This window comes from Asterias amurensis, chromosome 13, assembly GCF_032118995.1.
Source record: "Asterias amurensis chromosome 13, ASM3211899v1".
In the NCBI taxonomy this organism is placed as follows: Eukaryota; Metazoa; Echinodermata; class Asteroidea; order Forcipulatida; family Asteriidae; genus Asterias; species Asterias amurensis.
This window is the reverse complement of record NC_092660.1, coordinates 20,611,173-20,628,993: the sequence shown is the minus strand read 5'-3', so window position 1 is coordinate 20,628,993 and position 17,821 is coordinate 20,611,173. Positions and strand designations below refer to the sequence as shown.

Below are 17,821 nucleotides of genomic sequence, written 5' to 3'. Positions count from 1 at the left end.
TGTGTGGTAACACAACAAGGCCAATATCACACATTGATTCAGCAATCTTCAAACCCAAACTATCAATCAACGGAATGGGTCCGAATGGTTTATGCAGTTGTGTGTCCCCGTTCGGCTACGTGTTCACAGCTGAAAACCAAAGTTGTTACATTTTTTTTTCCGTCAACCACTCGGCTCTGTCAACATGTCCCTGAGGGGGATGGTGACGTCACAATAAAGATACCACGTGTTCGAACGGTATGGGCCAATAGGATGGGGTTGGTTGAGAGAGGGGGGACACGTGTGTCAATCACTACGCGTCAATCAGCACACCTCCATTAGACGCCGTTCATTCCTGACAAATTAGTCCATGTGTGCTAACAAAGTTACAACTCTGGTGCTAAACCGTGAAAAGCTAAGTGAGAAAGCTTTTCTTGCACGCGGAGGGGGTACCTTAACAGTAAGAACGAGCTGTTGCACCGCTCTGCGAAACCGGAGAGGCCAAGATTTCCGTTTGACCCAAGCTGTAGCTGACGAAAAGCACTGTCAGGTTTCAAGTCTCGCTGGCTGGGATTACGTGTATTCGTCCGGGGCTAAGTGTGTGCATTAACGGTATAGTCTTGCCCGTCCGGGCATCAAATGCACGGCAGTGAGCGAAGTCATCGCTGGTAACACTAGCAACCTGACTAACGAGCGCTGTATTAGACAACGGTTCTAATTGGTTAATCACCTCGACCAATCAGCGGCAGCTTCTCTCGCTCATCATCAAGTTTGGGGATTTTTTTTTTCTTAAGGAGAGGTTGTTCTGTCATAACTGTGTATTGACTATAATGATTCCATAAGCGCTGACAGGACAAAACAGCCCAACTGTATATGGGTGGATGCAGATGCACTTGTGGAGTCTTTTTGGTGCGCAATACACTTAGCTGTATATACTGATTCTCTCTATAAAGAGATATATTTCTTTCAATTCGGACGAAAGTCAAGATTTGAAGAGTTGGCATCGGACAGTATTTGGCACATCTCTCCCAGTCCGTCGTCAGATTGAGTCGTCTTGTTGTGTGTTTCTACCGCTCTTCAACACTACAACTCCTTATCAAGTATCTTTGGGTGTAATTGTAAATCTTTAGTACTTTATCTTAATGATGATGGAGCGTCCAGTGATCGACTTGCAGACCTTGTCCTTACTCAGGGGCCCTCTGACCGAGAAGGGGGCCAGGAAACCAAAGTGCGCCAGGTGTCGCAATCACGGTGTCATCTCATGGCTCAAAGGACATAAACGCCATTGTCGTTTCAGGGACTGTCGTTGTCCTAAATGTAACCTGATAGCAGAGCGACAGCGTGTCATGGCCGCCCAGGTGGCACTGAAGAGACAACAGGCTGCAGAGGATGCCATTGCGATGGGGCTGAGGGCATGCTCACCAGGCTCTGGTGGAGGGTTCGGTATGATGTCCGCTAATGGACCGATGTTTGGCTCGTCAGACTCAGGGGAAGAATTGTCACCTAGACCCATGGATATTGCTGACGAAGAGGCTGATCACCACGATATCCCTGGTAAGTCACTTTATTCAAATCATAACAATTATAACTTCGGATAAATGCAACTTTATATGAGAAAGGTTAAAAAGAATTTTAGACCGACCTCTTAAATTAATCAGTTTCCTTTAAATTAGTACAAGTGATAGTTCTATTGGCCCATCACTCATCATTAACAATCATTATCTCATTAAATTTCCTGCTGTTTAAGTGGCATTGGTTTATGAAATTACAGTGTTTGACAATAGCGTTACACCCCCCTGCAAAACTCCTTTGTTTATTTGTAAAGAAACGAAACGAACGACAAACTTAAAACTGACAGTGTAGGTAACTTCTCATTGTTTCATATTTGTTTCTATCTATCCGATTTGAACGCCGTGTTCTCACCACGGGCGATGGGTTTCTCACCACTTACTTTCTGGTCAGCTGGTCTGCTCTTAGTTTCCAGAAAACAACAATCGCTTGGGATCAAATTTTACTTGTTGCTGTCTTTATTTTGTTTAGCCAGATTTTAAATTGTGTTTGTTTTGTATTCCAGTCTTATGACTTTATGTTGACTATTTGCATGGTGCGTCGATTAACTTAAATTGCATTGGTCAATAGACGTAATCAAAGTTTAAAACAAATTCATAGAAACCAAGAATGAGCAATAAGGAGAGAGGTGGTAGGTTGTGTCTTTGATTACAAGCAAAGTGGAATTTGGGAGAAAGTTATACCTCCATGCTCAATCAGAGTATCTCAATCAAGAAAACGGATCATTGGTTATCTACAAACATGTATATGGCTGCCATGGCTGCCATTTTGGAAATGTTTAAAATTGCTTTTCTGCAATCTAAATATCTTTCTCGTGACATATTCTGACCCTTTACCTAATTTCATGCTTGTCTCATCAAAAGCACAACGTCCCAAAATGATTCCCCTATCTGGCCCACCAAAGGCCACTCGGTACAATATCACAGGTAAGGGAATCGTGGTTGATTGATTATGAGACAAGGAACTTAAGGGTCATTGTGAGTTGTAAGAAGATTTTACAACATCGTTTTATTGTAAATACTTCTAACCATAAAACAAAGCACACTGTTTTCCCCAAATTCTCCCGATTCCTTGTGACTATAACGATACATTCACACGTATCAGGGCGGACATTTATTGTAAGCTGATGACATGGGAAAATCATCCGGAGAGTAAGGTAGCTTACGACCCCTGGTGTGCTCGTCGCATGTAGCGCTATTAGCTGTGTCAATCCAAGCCATAGTTATCGCAACCAAATGCTTCTTTGATGGTGTTTTAATGGCATCCCAATTAGACTTGGACTATGAGAGCGGGGTGGAGGCTCGTTTTACCGGGGCTTGTAGGCGCGTTCGACCCGGCCGAAGTCCCAGCTCTGTGTGGCCAAACACGTACTCTCAATGTTTACACAACTCGCAGCTGTGCGAACTAGAGAGATTCAATACCTTACAAACTTCACTAAACCTTGTTTTGAACGCCAAGAATGAATAAATTGTTGATATTTTCTAACCTGTAGTTATGTTTTGTACTATTTTTTCGAAAAAGGAGTTAGTTTCGTAGGTTTATATTTTTGTTTTTCAAATGAGAAAAGGCAGTATAGGCTACCGATTAGTATCCGTTTTTCAATCGGCTTGGTTTTCGACATGTCGCTGTGGTTGGGTTGTCTCAATCATTGAGGCCATGTTTCTTCAAATGATAAAAGCCAAAATCTAACTCTCGGATTCAGTTCGAATAAAATCATTGTTAGATCACGGTATTGATTGAAATGTGACTTTACCTTTTGCAAAGCTTCGTCCTTTCGATTAACGAAGTTTTTTTCACACAGATATTTTTAGCGTGTGCATTGCGACAAGAAAAAAATGAGACAAAAATCCTGTTATTTTTATTTCAAGTAAAGGTTTTTGATAAAGGAAATGTATTACCATATAGAAAAAAGTACGGGGTCTTGCAACAATTGAACAACAAAAAAACATTTTGCCTTTTGAGAAATATCAACCTTTATTTGGATTTGTGGACAATTTCTGGCCGAAAGAATTAGTGTTTTTTTACAAATCTTTGTGTGTAGAACAGATGTGGCTATTTCAAAATGTAAAACGAATCAGAATTTGTGTGCTTCTCATTGACTACAACTAATCATTTGCGGCGGTTTTTTTTTTCTTCAATACCTTAAAAGCTCGGAACTTTTTGGAATCTAAAGATAAATAGCTGCTTAAAGGTTTTATTTTAAACGGTGGGTCAAATTGGCCATAAATGGAATTAATTCTTGGGGAGTAACTGTGGGAAAGGCTGTGTGATTCTGTTTAATCATTAATTGCGGGTCTGTTTGTTGCAAAATTTGCGTGTTTTATGAATCAGTCGTTTTCCGGTACTTATGAAAAATAAAGGGTATTGCATGCCACTTGATCAAACTAGATTGAACTGTAGACTAGAACTGTAGATTTCTGAAAGTTGAAATTACTAAGATATGTTGATTTTCCTAACGATGGAAACAACGGTGGTTGTAAATCAAATTCGTTAATGGTCGCGCAAGTAAAACGCCTGTCGTGTGGAGGTTTGTTCGTAGAATCTAACATGGATTGAAGACCAAGAGGCATTTGCAAATAACACCTGTTTGTATTTGTTGCCGAATGTCGATAATTTGTGGGAGTGATTAATGATAAGAAAAATCGAATTTTTGGTGAGAGAAAGGAGAGGAGGCCACGAAAAGGGTGATTTTAGAACCAACAGATACAAAGACTTTACAGCTGCTGTTATAATAAATATAGGCACATGCTTTGCAGGTTTACTTCTCGAATCTCGAACATTAAAAATACCAGAAACATGTTTTTTACAGAATGACACGTCATAGGATTTGGGGAGAAAATACATTATCTAAATTAGCTCGTATGGGACCCTATTTTTCTTTTCTTTCTGTCTAACAATATTCTGCAAAAGGGCCAGTCTGATTAGGTCTTACAAGACAGTCTTATTACTGTACAATCTTACTATAGTAGATCATTATTTCTGTAGTCAACCCTGAGGCAAAAAGACAAAGCCACGCCCATAAGGGGTGATTTGTTAATCATCACCGGTGGGGGCGCTCTCCTTGTGACTTCTAAGGCGTCAACGTACTGACTTAGACACCATGTCGTCTTTAAATAGAACAAGACGACTAATTAAAACAAAAAGTGTCAATGATTGAAATTGAAATCGAAAGTCTCTGATAAATGAAACATTTCGAGTACCACCTGTTCGTTAGGTAATTACACCTGCTACTCTGTCTTTCTGTTTTATGTATTGATCGAGAGTAAAAGTGAAAGTTTGTTTCTTTTCGGTTGATTCATTAGTCGATAGTTTTGCTAATTTATTTTAGATAACAATCAGATAAAAACTGCTGTTTTTAAATTGTGTCGATGACTTAAGCATGCAAGTCCAAACGCTGAGAACAACCAATCTGCTCTCTAATAGCGCATTCGAAAGATCACTTTAAAATTTAATAGTATTTCATTCATTTGTAAGAAAAGAAAGAAGTTAAGAAATTCAGGTTTCCCTTTTCAAACATTTGTACAGAAAAATGTCCAGTTTCAAGACTTCGTCAACTAGTTATTTCCCTCTGATACATTTTCCCCCAAATTGGGCCTACCCATGTATTTTGCAAATTGCGTTTAGCCGAACCATCACTGCGTCTACATGCGTAGACTTTACCGATTTATTGTTACAATGCCCACGCTGTTGCATTTTAAACAGTGTTGTTTGCCTTTGTCTTCGTGGGCATGGAAAGATGGAAACTAGAAGACCTAAACCATCTCAAGTGGCAAAACGAGACTACCAAACCCTAATGGCGTGTGTTTAGTTTAGTCATCTCAGATGATACATCGCCCAATTGCTCCTAACCTCCAAGATGACAAAGTGCTAAATTACATCCATGCTGTTAAAGGCTCAAAGAAAGTACATTGAAGGTAGCAACACAGTTTCCAATTCAGTATGCGGAAACTTACTTAAAAGTTAAAACTCCTCTCATATCTTGAATAATTAATTAATTTGCAGCATTTTCCAACATCGATGTTGGTATAAGCCCCGATTCAATCAGCATGCAGTGAAAATAATATGCAATCGTTATTTTTATTGTAATATTGGTCTTTCTTCGAAAGACTTTCTTTTAAATTAAAAATTTAAAAATATGTGTACGTGGGGTATTTTGAAATGAAATGAAATGGTAACCACCTAGGTTTGTGACGTCACTGGATACGTCCGCTGATGAGGTAATTAAATTTGAATTTTTCATAATTCATGGAGCCAACTTCCGGAGGGGTGGGGGGTCACAATTATAAACCGTTGTCCTGCTTTCTGTCATGTTCCCAAGGCAGTGTGTAATGAATGGATGGTGATTTTCAAATCATAAAAGGTAATTAGACTATTTCCCAATATCTAGCTCTGGTTCCATTGTCAATAAGAAGTGAAAAATAATATCGGTTACTAAAATGGCGTTCTTGAAAAGGACAATTAAGGCCGTCATTCCAATATTAGAATTATAATTATATTTCTGTGGGTTTTTTTGTGTGTTTTTTATTATTTAATTTATTTTGATCAAACTTGTTGCTGAAAGTCCATACGACTCGTATCATCAGCTAAGTGATTTGGAAAATTAATTAACCACTGACTTTTCAGGATTACGTAATCTATTTTATAGAAATATAAAACAAACTTCATAAATAGATGATATAATTAGGAAGAAGATTTCATGATGAATTAAGTATATCATTTCATATTTAATTAACTAGCTATACAATGTTATCTTCGAGACATACAAGATTTTATTAGATTTATTGTCATAATAATACCTGTGATTTTATTCAATTTAATTAGAGCAGTTAACACGTCACTATGTGGTTCCTTTCCTACAACCCTACAGTAGACAACGTATAGAGATGTTCATGTTGATTTGCTAGCATCCAGTCGACTATACCTAATCACATCTCGTCCCAATTTAATTTTATTGAGGTAGGGCTCTAATCGCGATGCTTAATCAAATAAAGGCACGAGTATGTGAACAAATCCTCACTTGTGCCAATTATGACATGACATTACTACTGTCTGAAATTCAATTTATTCTAGAGTGAGAGAGAGTGTGTGAGGATAGAGTGAGTGGATGGGAAGAGTAAAAAGTGCATCGATGATGTTGATCGCTGAGCTCGTTCTCGCAAAGAGAGCGGGTTAATGCAGCGCGATCTATCCCTTGGTCTAGGCCCGTTCTTTCCGCTTCAATCACCCCGATTTTCTGGTCCATCGCCGGCCGTAGTTCGGTGCGCTAACTGAGCGTAAAAGCAACTACCGGTTGGAAATTCGCGGTTCTTTTCTCTCTAGCTGGAGATTGCGAGAGCTGGGAGAGAAAGTGGAATTTGGTCCTCTCTCTATTGATGATTGATCTCGGGTCTGATTTGGTTGGTTTTTACCGCCCAAAGGAGTTAACCCATTTTAGGACTTTGTTAAAAATGGAGGTTCGGGACATGAAACGTGACTTGTTTTGACTGTGAGTCTTTCTGACAAGATGGATGATGACTTGGTGGTCGAGGATAGGGGAGTAAACCCCGCTCTTTGTCAAAGGGTTGCTAATGTTTTGACGGTGGAGGTTTAAAACCTATCATTAAACTGTACTTTGCCGTTAGTTATGGATAAGTTAGACCGGGGCTTTCGGTGACTTAAGACTCATCAGTTTACAATCATAATATGATTCTTTCGGGGTATGAAGCGATATTAGAGCGAGTCATCAATCACGAGTTGGCCGGGGCCGTCGAGCCGCTGCGCCCGCGACTATTTCCCATCGGTTTGGGTCCAGAGGAAACAACACACATGGTGCCCCCTTTGTAGTGCTACAAACAAACAACTATTTACAAGAGAAACACATTAATTTGTTATTTTTGCAAAAGTTATTATTCAGTATGCATTTAGTGTCAATGTTAAAATATTTTTATGAATAAAATACATGATATGAGGCGGCGTATGACAATCACTATGGAAATGTCATTTTGAAATGAGCTGTTTTGTTTTCTTGTTTATTCAAATCTTTATGATCAACCCACGTGCGCCTGCTCCTACCCAACCTTCCCCCGTCAATTTAGGCCATTGTGGGATTCAGTATTTTTATTTATTATTTTGTGTATGACTTTTTTTAAGGAAAAGGAAGATTGTCCTTAATAGTTGCACGTGCGCATATCTTAAAGAGTACAGGCCCCGGGGAGTGGGTCTCGTATGCCGCGGTGGGGAGTCTTTGTTCCCGGGCAGTCTGCGCAACAGGTCTTGATGGCTTTAAAAAAAACTGGACTGCGATTGTGTTTCTATTGTATTAGGCAAACACACGCCGCGATGCGACCGTAATGGCCTGTAACGTGTGCATGTCACTAACAGTTTCTCATGCTTTACATCAATCTCTATATCTACTCATTCTATTTCTCTCGGATTTGTTTTTTCTCTCCGTCTCAAGTTGAATTTAAACCGACAATTGGATTCAAATTATGAGTAAATAAATAGATACTGAAGCGTGTTGGTTAAACCATTGGACCAACCATCCGGCCTGCATCAGTTTGAAGTAAAATATTGAATTTGTTTAGCATACTAGCATAATCATTTCAGTCACTCGATGGAGCATTATCCCTGTGGTTACATTAAAGTTTCACTGGAATCCATTTTCCAAACATATTTCACATTTTGTAGTGTAGTGACAACAAGTTAAGTTTTCATTTATTTAGTAGAAATTGCAAGTTAAGTTATGCGTCGCATGGTGATCGTGCCTGTTTATTTGGCATTTATTTACCTCAAATTTGTGTAATAATTATTTATTATTCATTCGTAACTTTACGCGAACTTTCACTCCGACAATTTTTTTAAATAACTATAAGTTATTGTTTTATTAACATTTGAACTGTTCTTCATTGCTGCCCCCCCCCCCCCGGGGGGGGGGGGGCCACATCCCATACGATCATTTCAACTTTGTCATCTAGTGAAGATTTTGATTTGTTTGTTACGTTTGTTAGGAGATTTAAGTTTGTTTGTTGCTGTTTGTTTGGTGCGAGGGGTACAATTGAGACAAACATTGCTTTTTAGTATCCATCTCCTGAAATTATTTCAAATATAAAGCGTCGGGGAATTATTTCAAATTGATAACTTTCTCTCCGCTATTCTAGAGAACAACTACGGTGTATGACTCAACTCCTTTACGGGTCCTTCTCGCCTACCTCGCGGTACTAATCCTCCATCCGTCCCGCTCTGCATTGTCACCCCGGACAACCTCACAATAGATTTAGGCGTTTTATCGCTCTCTCTTCTTTTAACACCCCCTTCCCTTCACCATTCCAACCGGGGGAAGAGAGCCCCTCACGGCCCACAAAATGGAACAAGTACCCTCCTCGTACTCGCCCGACATATTCAAGGCGGGATGTGGTTTGTTTTTCCCCCTGAAGTCACCAACTCCCTCCAGACTAAAAACCATTAAAAAGCTGTTCAGCTAACCCCATAAGAATCCCTGATTCATTAAAAGCTAAAACCCCAACAAAAGGATTCAGAGAGATATAGTTTTCCCCATGGCAACAAGTCGATCAATATTTTCTGAGCCAAATTTTGACTGTCCCTTTCAAACAAAAGTGACTTCTCAGTTTTGGAGTCTTATTCTTGTTATGATCTTGGTACAAAGCACTTTCTGTTCGCTCGCCACCATTCGCCTCTGGTTCTATTACGTATCTACATTACACGGTTGTTATTCCGCTAATAATGACTGCTTTAATTAATTCCTCTGCATATTTTATAAAAGCGGTCATTATTTCATTTTCCTCGTTCACTTTCTTCTTCTTGTTCCCGTTTGTATATGCTGTGAGTTTCTAATAATATATCCGGGATCCACCTTGATCTTGATTTGTTTGTGTTTGTTTGGAACAAATAAGGTTTTTAATCACGAAGTTTGTTTCGAAATGTTTACAAACATATGACATGCGTGAAGTAATGTGTTGCCTCATGTTTCGAAGTTAGCAGAGTTTTCTTCACACATATTATGAGGATTATATTGACATGCAAAAACATCCACACTTTTATGGGTTTAGATGCAACCTAGTCCGTTCCAAATCGCCAAAGAACAATAAGTTCACAATATTAATGAAATCAACAACATATTGTGTCACATTGGACGTTTCTTCAAGGATTTCTTTTTCTATTTTCACTTAAAGGCACCGGCACCTTTGGTAACTGTCGGTTGATGCCGCCGCGGTGGCGCATGTGCCAGAAGGTTGCGTAAAAACTACCGATTTCAAAGACCAGTCTTCTCACTTGGTGTATCTCAACATATATGCATAAAATAACAAACCCGTGAAAATTTGAGCTCAATTGGTCGTCAAAGTTGCGAGAGAATAATGGAAGAAAAAAACACTCTCGTCGCACCAGTTGTGTGCTTTCAGATGCTTGAATTCGAGAACTCAGCTGAGGTCTCGAATTCAACTCAAATATTTCAGTGAGAAATTACTTATTTCTCAAAAACTGCGTTACTTCACAGGGAGCCGTTTTTCACAATGTTTTATACTATCATCATCTCTCTATTGCTCGTTACCACGTAAGTTTTATGCTAGCAATTATTTTGCGTAATTCCACATAGTGTCCAGTTTTTCTGTTGTTTTTCTTTTGGCATCATTATTAGATCAATCGTTCAAACGAAATCCGACGACAATTTTCTGTCCATAAAATACAAACAAAGGGTATTTCTTTAGTCAATCAATTCCAATCGAGAAAAAAACTATCCACAAATAAAGTGGTAAGGTTCCCATTCACTGCTGGTCAGTCAAGTTAAGCCCGCTTCATCTCGTCAAATATTGTTAGAGCTCAAAGCCCATGAATGATTACTGGAAAAAATCTCATTATTTCCTCCAATTAAGAAAAAATGAGAATCAATTTTGTCATTTTGTTTTCCCCCTTAAAAAATAACCAATTGGTTTGAGGGCGTTAATTACGGAGCACTCAGACTGTTGTATACAATAACGATTTACCATCAGACAAGCAAACATTGGACGGGGCAATCGGCGTGTATGGACGGCAGCCTGTCGTAGAGACTCGCGCTCAGGCACACCTGTTGGACTGTACGCGGTAAACAATGAAGACTGACAGAACAAATTGAAACGGTCTCGCTTGTGATTTCTGGAGGACAAGTTTTTTACGTTGCGATTAGATTTAAGGGAAAACTATTGGGAATGGCTGTCAACAAGTGTGGTGGTTTACATATCCACTGTTGGGATTGCCTTTAGAGAGGGGATAGCTAGATAATAGTGGGGTTTGTTTCTAAATACTGGGATTTGTTTCAATTATGGACTAATATTCACTACCTCAATAATGATATCCAGAAGCTATATTATAGGATTGAAACAATCTTGCTATAATAACTGGTTGGTTTTATTTCATAAACCCTTTTACTCTAAACGTATACTATGTCTTCATTTTTCACCCCGATTTGATACACATCGGGTAACATTGTTTTGTTCAGTGTTACACATGTAACACGTACATCACTTCACATGTCACGGCGTTTTACCGTAACATTCTCTTCACACGTCACGGCGTGTAACTGTGACCTTACTTTGAAAACACCTGTCGTATAACTTATAACTCTGATCTAGGTCCGAAAAGTAGACCATCGCCCTATTTCTATAAATAAACATGCGCATCAAAAAAGTGGATAAGTATTGACAAAGTGACAACGCCCGTCACCTGTGTGCTTGTTATCTTTATAACGTCGAAACATTACCAAAACACCGCTGTATGTAAAAGAAGGCGCAAACACTTCCCGTGTGTTGGAGTAGTCACGGATATATCTCGACTCTCGCTATAACCGTCCGTGCCATCGCTTTCTATTTCACTTTCAGATTCTACGAATTATATTCCATTGCACAATGCTATCGATATAGAGTTATCACAATATTGTTTGCTGTTGTAGTTGACCCAGGGATGGTCTGAGTGAAAGTTTATACAGTGCATCTACGTCTCTTACTAGGGTGCTTCAAAACACCTGTTTGAGTTAGAACTGCAGCTACAGTCAACTCAAAATTGATATTTCGTCGTGGTTAATATCCAGAGCATCACTGTCTTGATAAACAACTGGATAGTATATGTTATTGTTTTATATAAACATGAGGCGTTTGAAAATTAATAACCAATTGAACATATAAACGATAGTTTTTTAACAAGGAGAGAAGTATCTTGTTGAGGCTATCCAGCTGTAAAAATGTTCTTGTTTTGTAGTAAACCTCGTGTAATATAGTGCAGTTTTTCTATTTCAATATTTCAATTGTAATGTATACATTTTATTTCCACGCTATCAATGGCAGTAAAACATCCCAGCAAAAAGGGTTGATTGTTAATTGGGCATCCAACTGTTGATTCTGCTCGCTGAAATATTGACGAACCTTGTTTTGAAAAACAGTTTTAGCAAAAGACCGTTGGGTAGTCCTACTTGCCTCAGCGTAATTTTTGTTTAGCTAACAGATTTGTTATTAGCACAAGCAAGTTATATTAAATTTGACCTTGTGTAGATTCTTTTAGTGAATGTGTTGGAATACACTGGGGTTGTCTCTGTTTGTTTGTCTGTTTGTGTGGGGGTTTTGTTTTTTTTGTTTTTGAAGGGGGTGTTTTGTTTTCTACTGATGATCGCCTATCGAATGGGATACATGACAATAAGACAGTGACGTGGTTACATAATGCAGTATAGTTCACGGGACGTTATAGGTCCGGCATCCAACATATCAGACATTGATGTTTAAATAATCCTTCCTTTTGTTAGATTTGCTTGGAGAGTCGCGAAAAGGCTTCAAGCCTGTAACGCTATAATTGACACCATTTTTGGATTTCTTTATTAATTGTTTTTCATTTATCTTACAGAGAAACTCGTGAAGAACGAATCATCAAATGAAAAGGAAAATGGCCACCGAACTCCCTCTAGCGGCAAACCTGAGCACAATAATAACAACAGCAACTCATCTAGTAAGAATAAGAGCGACTCTCTGGACACCTTCAATGGTTTCGCCGCCAGTTTTGTCTCTAACTTCCGCCCAGGACGTCTCACCCCAATCGAAATCCTTACAAGACTTTTCCCAACCCAGAGAAAGGCCGTCTTAGAGCTGGTCCTTCAAGGATGCAGTGGGGATCTTGTCAAAGCCATCGAACATTTTCTATCAGCTAGTGAGACCCAGCATTCTCCTAACGCAACCAGCATACCGTCGAGTATCTCCCGCGCTGGGGAGAGGCCAAGCATCGGTCACCATGACAGCTTTGGAATGTCCGGGGTTCACGGCCTTCAAACGGCGTTCCGATCGTCCCTGAGCAGTGAGAAACATCCAGTGGGTAGCATGAAGTCAGCGTTTACCCCTCTCCCACCGTCTAGCGCATCAGCAGCTTCTTCAGTGCCGTTGTTATTCGCCCCTAGACCACCCCACCCGTTCCACGCTGAGGCCCTCTTGGGTCGTACTCCTCTATTCGCACCAACATCAGTCGCTGAATTGACCTCAAGTATGCCCAGTCCAGCCATGGGATCCCCTCGGTTTGCTTTCCCAGCTCTACATCCTTTTCATTTATCAGGAAAGTTTCCCAGTGCTGGAGAGGGGTATCCACGTCTGATCTTTGCCCCTTATGCGACTTGTCCACCAGACTGCGTGCAATGCCCCGGAAGTAGACCCGGCATGCATAGCGAGCCAGAGAAATCACCGTCTGGTACCACTGACGGCTCTGTGGCAAACAGTGCAGTGGATTCAGAATAGAAAACGAATGATTACAGAAGGAACACTGACTTTTATGTAAATAAATACAGGACTTGTTTTAAACTGTAATGTTAATACTTTGGAATGTTTTGGGATGGATTTGAAATATTTAGATTAATCATTTTTGAAAATCTCACCTGTGCAAATGTCGATTTCTTGTTTGTTTGTTGTCTATTTCGATGTAAACAATGTGTGAAGGAAACCGTGGTTTGTCAAACTTATTTGTATAAAAACTTGAACAAAATGGCCTCGAAATTAGTTTTGTACTCCACTGTAAGGGTAGCTTATACCCAACCTTGTCAATTGTTTTTATATTTGTCAAAATTTGACATTTGTCTTTGAGTTGTTCCAATATTTGACCCCTTTCTCGGCAGCCATTTGCATTTCACACTCCTAGTAGTTAAAGGGACACACCGGCCGAATTGGGCTATTTGGGCTACAAAATAGACTTAGATATGACTTCAACGGTCTTCCAGGAATGAAGAAGAACAGTCCTTAAAAAAAATCATCAAATTTAGCCGTTTTTGAGCATTTTAAGCCAAAAACGCAGGTCGCGTGATTGTTCTAACCAAAAAGTGGTACAAACAATCACGTGACATTCCGGGCTAGTTTTACTTTCAGCCGTCTAAAAGTAACTTATTTAACCAAATTTAAATCTTTTTTTTACAAAATTATTTACGAATAATTGACGAAAAAGATCATGTATTCAAATTATCGCTACAAAATGTAAATAATGGTGAAAAATCTAACGTAAGATTCACATTCAAAGAGTCCGTGTAACGGAAGCTTGTTATATGGCCGCTTTGGTTTTTTTAAATCATTTTTCGCTAAATACGTGACATTTTGATGATTTTTTTTATAGCAACCATCTACACCCCTAAATTGCGTAAACGGTGAGCCGGTGTGTCCCTTTAAGGCATGACATCGTTTATCTACTGCTCTTTGCTGCGACCCACTTGCTGTACACGCAACAGCCACTTTAACAAAATGTCAAACTGAGCACAACAACGTGAAGTATTGAGTGTGTATTTATGATCAGGCAAAAAGTCATGAAAAAAAGAATTGTCAAAAAAAAAAAAAAAGCAAGAGTTGATGTAAAGTTCCCAGGTCACAATAGGGGAAAGTGAAGAGGTGTTGAGAAGGATTACTGGACGACCAAAATGTTTATGGATTCCATTCTGAAGTGTTTGGCCGGGATGTTCTGTATAAAAACTGTGGCAATCCCCTGGTGGCTTGCCCTAAAACATCCCAAGCAGGTACCCCGTGAGACCGTTTAGCGTTGTTTTACCCAATTTACTGCCAAATCGAAGTGAAAAACGCTTTCAAGAGTGGTTCCGGCTCTGGCCAAGATTCTCCTAAAAAAGAGAGCAGATTATTAAAAAAAAATCGACCCCCTCGTGTGTTGCTTCGGCGTGGTGGGTTTAATATGCATGGCGGACTCAAGAGGTTGTTTGGGCCGTTTATCGCATAACACGTCGACCACGTGCCCTTTTTAAAGGTCATCCCCAGAATAATTCTAAACTAGATCTTTGGATTCTAAATGCGTTGCACGTGTACTTTTTCCGCTGTTGTTTTTCTCTTGATGCTACTTTAACTTTTAAATGTTGATGTACTTTTCTCTGGCCTTCTTCGCGTCTGTTGATGATAGGATCTCGCGATAAGAGACGTGAAGACTTAGGATTTTTGATGAAGAAGAACATCAAATGGAAGCAATGATTGATATTACAGTAAATCTGTATAGGGTTCAGAGCTAAGTGTTTGCAGCAAGTCATTGTCGAAACCTAAATTTAACCAACTAGTTAATACTACAAACTCTGTTTTTTCCCTCATATTTCACACAAAGCAGCTGGTATGGTAACCTGACTTGCTAATTATCACAGTATAAAACTAATTTAATATTGTTTGTATTTTGTGGTTTATTTGTTGAAGTGTTTTTAACAACTTAAGATAAATGTGAAGTGGTATGAGCAGAACCCAGACGCAGCTCTGTGTATTCCCAACATGTAATTTCTTGTAGCCGAACTTTATTTAGATAAAAACTGAGGTATGGTTGCATTTTAGGCTCTGGTTACATTTGGGTACATTTGGGTACGAAATCAGAGCTACATTAAAACATTTGGCTCAGTATTTGGGGCAATAATTTTAGATCCCATGATCCGGAGCCTGAACCAAAGCCGAGGTTTCGAAACGACTTTGGTCACGTGTTACATTGATGAGACAGGCTGTGATGCAGATTTTCAAATCTCATCGACATTTTTAAATCTCACGTAACAGTGTAGCAACCATCTAGAGTTGCATTAAGCTGTTTTACAAAAAGGCTGATTTCGACTGTTCTCCAATTAACCATGAGACAAGTGTATAAGGTATTTTTTACTGCCCCCACCACCCAAAGATGGCGAAAGAGCATGAAATACAACAGGCTAGATTTTGTCCGTATCTCTTGAAGAAAGATATTTTCAAATGTTGCAATTCTTAATGAAGCTTTCTTCCATGAGTAGAAAGTTTCATTATTACTGTCGTAATCTGTTGATTCTACAATTGTACATAAACGAAGCCACTGTATTATTTCTCCACCATATCATCTACGAGTTGGACCAACTCGACCCATACTTAGAGAGATATCATTGTTACGTATTGCTTCCCGAGGATCAATGTAATGATATGTGCTATACTATTATATATATTTTATGTACATAGATACACACTTGAAATTCCCCCATCAGTTGGATGGGTACCAGTTATGGCTATTTCTATTGAAGAGTGCCAATTAAATGTTGCTATTTCAGGCAAAGAGTGGTTGTGTTACCAGTGTGTTATGTTTTAATAGTCGGTAATTGGCGAAGGTTTGGAATGCTGGAGTGGTTGGCTTGTAACTTGCGCCAACCCGTTGGTCTTCAGCAAAACGTGGGAAGCGAAGTTGAGTAAAAAGAGTGTGGACTCGGGTGGCGAAGGTATGGAATTGAACTTTTTTGTATAAAATGATACTTGAAATTTAAAATAGATTTTGCATATAGCATAACTGAAAATTCCAATACATCCGTATTTGGTAAAGCTAAAATCATGTTGGTACTCGATCCTTCGCTGGTTCACGTGATGCTTTTATCAGTGAAAACTGTATAAAGAATCTGCCCTATATACCCTAAACCTAACAAATCAGAGCAATACGTGAGGTATTATTCGTTATGTTACGGGATCGCATGGGATCTTCAACAACACACAACATCAATGTTGCACTTAAAGTAAATTGTCGATGTACCTTTTCAACTAGTGTCAACCTGTATTGACCTTGATTAATCTTTTAAAAACTACCCGAACTGGGGTATAATTATGGCTTCACCCTGATCAGTCATACAATATACCCCAAACGAAGTATGAATGGCCTATCAGTCATACTCACTACCCCCAAATGGCGAACCCCGATAGAAAAACCTTCTCCCGATGAAGATCATCCTTTGCACCAATCGAGGAACCATTACGCGATGATGAAACCCCTCAACTCCACCCAGTGAAACGTCGAGTTTCTATTGCCCGATTTGTGTGTTAAATCATCTTGTCAGAAAGTTAACTTTGCACATAAGCAGTTTGGTGAAAGTTCCCAACATTCAATTTTATATTTCAAAAAATGAGACGTTTGATTAAGCAGACGGCACGGATTCAATATTTACCGAAAAACAGTAGAAGGGTTTTTTCATTTAACAAAAGTCGTCCAATGTTTTTGTTTTTACAACCAATGTCCGGTCTCCCTGCACAATCTTGTTATGTTTAGGGTTTAGTTTATATCACCAGGCCAGTTTGATCTTCGCCAAAGCTTGAACCTTAAACAAAGTTTCAATAAATTTCTTCTCCGATTCCCCCATCTCCTGAAAGGAAAACAACAATGTTCTTTTTTTCAATTTCCGAGACGAAGGACTCGTAAACTGTCAGTTGGTTGGTATGGGTCTGTGTGTGTGTACAAGACGCAGTAGTCCGATCGCCGGATAACAATGATTTGATAACTAAATTCACGGCTGTCTTTTATTGTTATTTTATTGTCCTATTCCTTGTGTTCTTCAAGCCATGATTGACAGGGACTAAGCAAGAGGGACTTAGTCTCCCGGGCTACGTGCTTCTCTAACTCACGGCAAACTCAAACCCTCCAGACACGACGGCCATTTTTTCTTCTTCAATTCTTCTTTCCCCCTTGCCATTCCACGCGTTCAATGCCGTCACGTTTATTGGCGAAGTAACCAAAGACAAACGGCGGTGTACAATTTCTCGTATTGGGGATGCAATGCCATCAATGCCTAGCCTTCCCACACGAGGGGAATCTAAATAGATAGAAGAGTAGCAACATTTGATTAAAAAAAAGGTGGAAGGGGGAAGTTATGGAGAGGCTGTCGTGCCAATAAAAACAGAACGTGTGCATCGTTTCGCCAAGTAAAAATGAGTTTCTGGCTAACAGTTATCTTAAGCTGACGCTTGAAGTCATTTCCTATGAGATCAGAAAGCGTAAGGAGCCTTAGCTTTATTTATATACAAAATACTCTTGAATCTACTTG

The 17,821-nt window shown here is 39.4% G+C and overlaps 1 protein-coding gene across 1 annotated transcript; it reads left to right on the top strand.

Moving 5' to 3' along the window:
• The first annotated feature begins 357 nt into the window (after nucleotides 1-357).
• Nucleotides 358-16,065, top strand: LOC139946479 (doublesex- and mab-3-related transcription factor A2-like). The gene is made up of 2 exons (XM_071944146.1): nucleotides 358-1,533; nucleotides 12,409-16,065. Exons 1-2 carry the CDS (start codon nucleotides 1,122-1,124, stop codon nucleotides 13,281-13,283), a joined length of 1,287 nt encoding a protein of 428 aa, XP_071800247.1. The 5' UTR covers nucleotides 358-1,121; the 3' UTR covers nucleotides 13,284-16,065.
• The last annotated feature ends 1,756 nt before the right edge of the window (nucleotides 16,066-17,821 follow it).